This window comes from Atta colombica, unplaced genomic scaffold (assembly GCF_001594045.1).
Source record: "Atta colombica isolate Treedump-2 unplaced genomic scaffold, Acol1.0 scaffold100, whole genome shotgun sequence".
Taxonomy (NCBI): domain Eukaryota; kingdom Metazoa; phylum Arthropoda; class Insecta; order Hymenoptera; family Formicidae; genus Atta; species Atta colombica.
In genome coordinates, this window is record NW_017259185.1 from 2,968 (window position 1) to 7,847 (window position 4,880).

At 42.0% G+C, this 4,880-nt stretch overlaps 1 protein-coding gene across 5 annotated transcripts in view; it reads right to left on the bottom strand.

Moving 5' to 3' along the window:
* Nucleotides 1-113: 113 nt before the first annotated feature.
* LOC108685991 (zinc finger protein 598) overlaps nucleotides 114-4,880 on the bottom strand; it is a 27,586-nt gene continuing 22,819 nt past the window's right edge. For 3 of the 5 annotated variants that reach the window (XM_018191053.1, XM_018191028.1, XM_018191036.1), the window contains exons 2-3: nucleotides 3,177-3,746; nucleotides 114-2,774 (exon numbers count right to left, since the gene is read on the bottom strand). In XM_018191053.1, the coding sequence (XP_018046542.1) occupies nucleotides 417-2,774; nucleotides 3,177-3,590 (2,772 nt within the window). In that variant the 5' untranslated portion in view covers nucleotides 3,591-3,746 and the 3' untranslated portion in view covers nucleotides 114-416. Of the gene's footprint in view, nucleotides 2,775-3,176; nucleotides 3,747-3,912; nucleotides 4,220-4,246; nucleotides 4,298-4,880 lie in introns of those variants that run through there. The other 2 variants (XM_018191045.1, XM_018191019.1) reach the window with 2 other exon arrangements.

Sequence of the window (4,880 nt, forward strand, 5' to 3'; positions counted from 1 at the left end):
TCGTAGTTTATTATACAAAAAAATATGTGATCTCCTGTTTATCACTGTCTCGAAGCATTACATCATTAATACAACCGTCTGTAAAAGCTCTAAGATATATAATATTTTTTTTCTTTTAATTTTAATCAATATTGCTTCGCAATTCACAGATCAAGTCTATTGTGAATAGTCAGCGCTAGTTCTATGCACATTTTGTTTTTAACACTAAGGATTGATTGACTTTTGGAATAAATATTACGTATTACACTCGTATTACGTATCGGATAAACGCAACGCAATAGGTTTAAATCTTAGAGTACGATAAAAACAAGAGCGTTATATTTACAACTGTTTTCAATAATTGGGCGAGTGGATATTCGGTTTCCCCGGATTCTCCAAAACAAGAGCATGATGATCGATGAGAGAACGTAATTGACTCATTTACGTACCCACGTGTTCTTCGGCGGCGGCATATTGCTCTTACCTAACGCCGGGAAGTGATTCTCAAGCGTGTGACTGGACATATGCATTCTAAAATCCGAGCCGTTCTTAAGAACCTGACCGCATGTGGCGCACATCTCTAGTCCTTTCGCCTTTCCGCCTGTTTCCCTCTTGTGCACTTTGAATAATTCCTGTTGCTTCGCGATATCTGGCAGCAATACCAGAAGCTCAGGAAATATGCTCTCGAAGGCGTTAGCGCCCATGACTTCGCAACAATGCGTATAATACTCCTGGGCGTCACAGGTACCACCGCGAAAGAGGCCGCTTACATAACGAAACTCCTCGATTTTGTTCTGCTCTACGAGAACTGCATTAAGCTTAGCCACCAAACACGTGTTCCGTTTCTGAAAATCCGGTGGCGACACGTAGACATGAGTCATATGCTTGCTATTGTTATCTGGCAGAATAGAGTAGCTTTCACCAGAACTGTTTGTGAACGTCAAGCCGTTACCACCATGCAATCCGTCAAGGCTGTATTTTATGGAAAAACCGGGTGGTGGTAGAGTCGGCGAAGAAAAACCAGGTGGCGGATTTGTAAAGCCTGGTGGTCTACTGCTAGTGCTACCTAAAGCGGGAAAATCTTCCGTTCGATGGATATTATTATTGGCGGTGTTCAAACTGTCTATCTTCAACTCGCTACGCTTCCTTTGCTTCTCTCCGTTCGAAGAGTTGCCTCCACTTTCAGATTCCGTATTTATAACAGTCGTTACGCCTGTATTTCCGTCTACATTATTTTTGTTTTTTCTCTTATCCTTTTTATTCACATGTTCCGGTTCCTTCGAGTTTTGCACGCTTGAATTCTTACTATTATCACCACTCGCATTGGTATCCTGCGTGACTCGCGAACTCTCCTTAGCAACGCGAGAGTTGTCCGAGTTACCAGTACGCGCCAATTCGATGTCCTTCTTTGTCACAACAGTATTTATATTTGATTTGGAGCTGCCAGACTCGTTACCACTCGAACTGTTACCACTCGAAGCTTGCTTCGCTTTTTTCTTCTTCGTCTTACTCTTCGTTTGATCCGTCGTTGTTTTTGTATTATTGGTACTGGAAGTTTGGACGTTGCTGATATTCTGAGAGTTCTGTCCCCACGATGGTACTACTGTGATCATCGATTGTTTTTTTGATTTTAATGACTTAGACAGACTTGGAAAGTCTTCGCCAGATCGAATGGGCGGTGCTGATGGTATCGAGGGTGGCGGCGCCACCTTGGACTTGGGCGTGTTTGCTGATGCTGATTTCGAGCAGGTCCATTGCAAGACTTCCTTCCACTGAATCGAATTGGCAGTACTAGTAGACGGTTCCGAATTGCCCAAGGCAGGAAAATCAGAATCTATTGATAATTGTGTGGGACGTATTCTGATGTTAGGTCCGGATACTCTGGTGGTGACAGTGCCGTTAGGTTCATGGTTCACCTGAATAGAGACGTTCGAAGACGCGGAACCTTTCTGACATTGCGGTAAGCCACTGGATCCCGTGGCGTTGCTACTGCTGGAAACGCTAAAGTTTACCGTCTTTGAGATACTGGGACCGACCGAATCTGGGCCCAATGCCGGAAAGTTCTCATCCGTTACCGCGAGCGGTTGATTCCTCACAGTGCTGCGAATAGTCACGTTACCTCTACTTTTGGGTTGAGATAAGGTGGGAACGACAGGAATGACACTACCACCTAATGTAGGAAATTCATCTGTGCTTTGCACATCGACGGACGGTTGTTTCGTGAAAATAGGTTCATTGTTAGACATGAATGAATTGGAACTGTTGGATATCGCGCCTTGTTGATAATCTCTGGAACCATAATCCCTGCCGTTGTAATCCCTCGTGTTTCTCGACGTAGACGCGCCCAGCATACTTCTTCTATTCATCCGATTTTCGCCACGAGGTGCCAAGGTAAATTCCAGTTCTAATGTTCTCGCCTGCTTCGCGGCAGCTTTACTCAACTGCTTGCCATGAACACTGGCTTTGTGTGCCTTGAGATCTATGTCGGTTCGAAAAACACTCGTGAACTTTTCCTCCGCGCACACCCCTTCCTCGCATAGGTAATGTTCCTGTCGGAAATGGTCTCTGAGATAATCGTAGGAGCTGTAATACTGATGCAGACCATCCGCGTCACAGAAATGACAATATAAGTGATCGCGTCTCAAATGTCGATATAGCTCGTCATTGTCCATGTATCGCTGATCGCAAAATTCGCAGAGTGGATGACCCTTGTGACTTCTATCATCAATATCACCTTTCCTTCGATGCGTGGCTAAACTTGATCTTGTATAACAACGTCTTTCATTCGAAAATATCTATTAAAAAGCAAATGATGAATTAATAAAGAGACACATTGCGATTATTTATTTATCATATGTCGATTAATAACAGGAACATATATTTTTTGTAACACTAAAGCAATATGCCCTTGGGATCCATTAACATTTTTTGTTATTGATTTTAAAGTCGACTATACAAAAAATAGTAATACTGAACTTATTGTTAACATAAATGCCATAAATATAATTATACAGAATAATTATCTTATATAAACAGAAAACTGTAAAAAATGAGATTGTAAAACATAAAATTGCTTCAAATCAATGATCATTTAAAAAATTATTTAAAAAATCATTTCAAATATAAGAAAAAAAACGTCTCAAAATCACCAGGATTATATTCCATAATGTGAGTTAAAAGCATATTCAAACTCTCACCTTCAAATTCTCCACACATAGGTCACAATAATGTAACTCGTGTTGTTGTCGCATATGATCTTTCAAACTATTGAAACTGCTAAAGACCATCTTCTCCTTGCATATCGAACAAGTGTTGGCTAACAATTCAGTGAATTTTTCTTGAATATCGAGACTACTAAAGTAGATGTCATATCGGGTGTCTAGCAGATTAGTATTGGTCAAGCTGTGGAAGGGTTTGATCTCTCGCGTGAACACAACTTTTGGCAGATCCTGGCGGCAGATCGGACACTCGTTCTGAAGGCAGAGCACTCTCATCCGAGTACTGCATTCGTAACATACAGGATGCTCGCACATGCCAATGCTATAAATGTCGACATTCTTGTAGCATACCACACAGGTAGTATTGTTAAAGTTATCATTATTTCCAGACATCCTTGCGGTAGGAATTAAGATCCCTCTCGGTCACACTTTCGTAACTGAATACGTCTTTACTAGTTCAAATTCTTGCTCAAATGTGAATAAGGATCTATGACAATACAATAGTTTTGGTTGATTCTCACTGATAAGTAGCTTCCTGCACTCAGGTTCCTAAAACAGAATATAACGTTAAGGATGATATACTCGCAGGAAGGAGAGAGAGAGAGAGAGAGAGAGAGAGAGAGAGAGAGAGAGAGGTCGCGCATGACAAGGTGAACAATCTCGTTTAATCGCGAATCGTTCGCACGATAAGCTATGATAACACATATCAGCCTACGTAATCCTCGAAAATATCCGGCCATACAAAACTGGCTGGGAGTCCTCCGTCGGGATTCGTTGGGTTGGCTGGCTGGACACGATCCTCCGAAAATAGATAACGGTCGCGAAATTGGCAGCGGCTTCAGCAGATGGCAGAATCTCACGAAGCGGCTGAGGTTACTTGGAATCCTCGAGTTTTAGATTCTCGCGATCAACGATCGGTTAAACGTTTTAACTTCCATGACCGCGTAAAACCTCATACATCGAAATGATCGCAGGCAAGAAAAAGAAAGGAAGATGGACAGATGGACTCGGTTAAGAAAGGACCCGACCGAACGATCCTACCTGCGTACCCCGCAATACTCCGTACCTGCGGCACAGTATATACATGTGGCGCGCCGACGGCAGAAGGCGCGGAAGCCGACAGAAATTACCTCGCGAATCCGGAAACTGCCGGAAACGTGTGTCTATGTGCGTGCCTCTCTCGCTTCTCGATACAGCGTATGCATTCGTATTCTCGCGTCACGCGGCGGCGATACGTACCGATCGGTGATATCCGTTACGGATTGGTCATCATCCGGGATTTAGATACGAAAGCACGGGAACTAACGGAAACTTAGACACTTCTTTTGTATCGAGATTCGCCAAAAAGAAAAGAAAAACAAAAAACAGCACGCAGCAATGTTCTAACGTTGGGATCTAACGTGAAATCATTTTACCGACAGTCGCATGTTCTCTTGATTTACCACGAGATGGAATGCTAGAATCCTTTGTAACAATTATAAAAAAAAAAAAAAAAACGAATCGAAAGAATCACGTTCGAAAGGGAAAACTAACCTTCAAATGATAAAGAATGCGGCAATGCGCGAGTATTTTGGTTTTTTGTGAAAACGTTGCGATTATTAGCAAAAAATCATAATAAGAAAATGATCTAATTAAGTAAAAGCTATTTTAGAAAATATCACTATCTATATATATATATATATA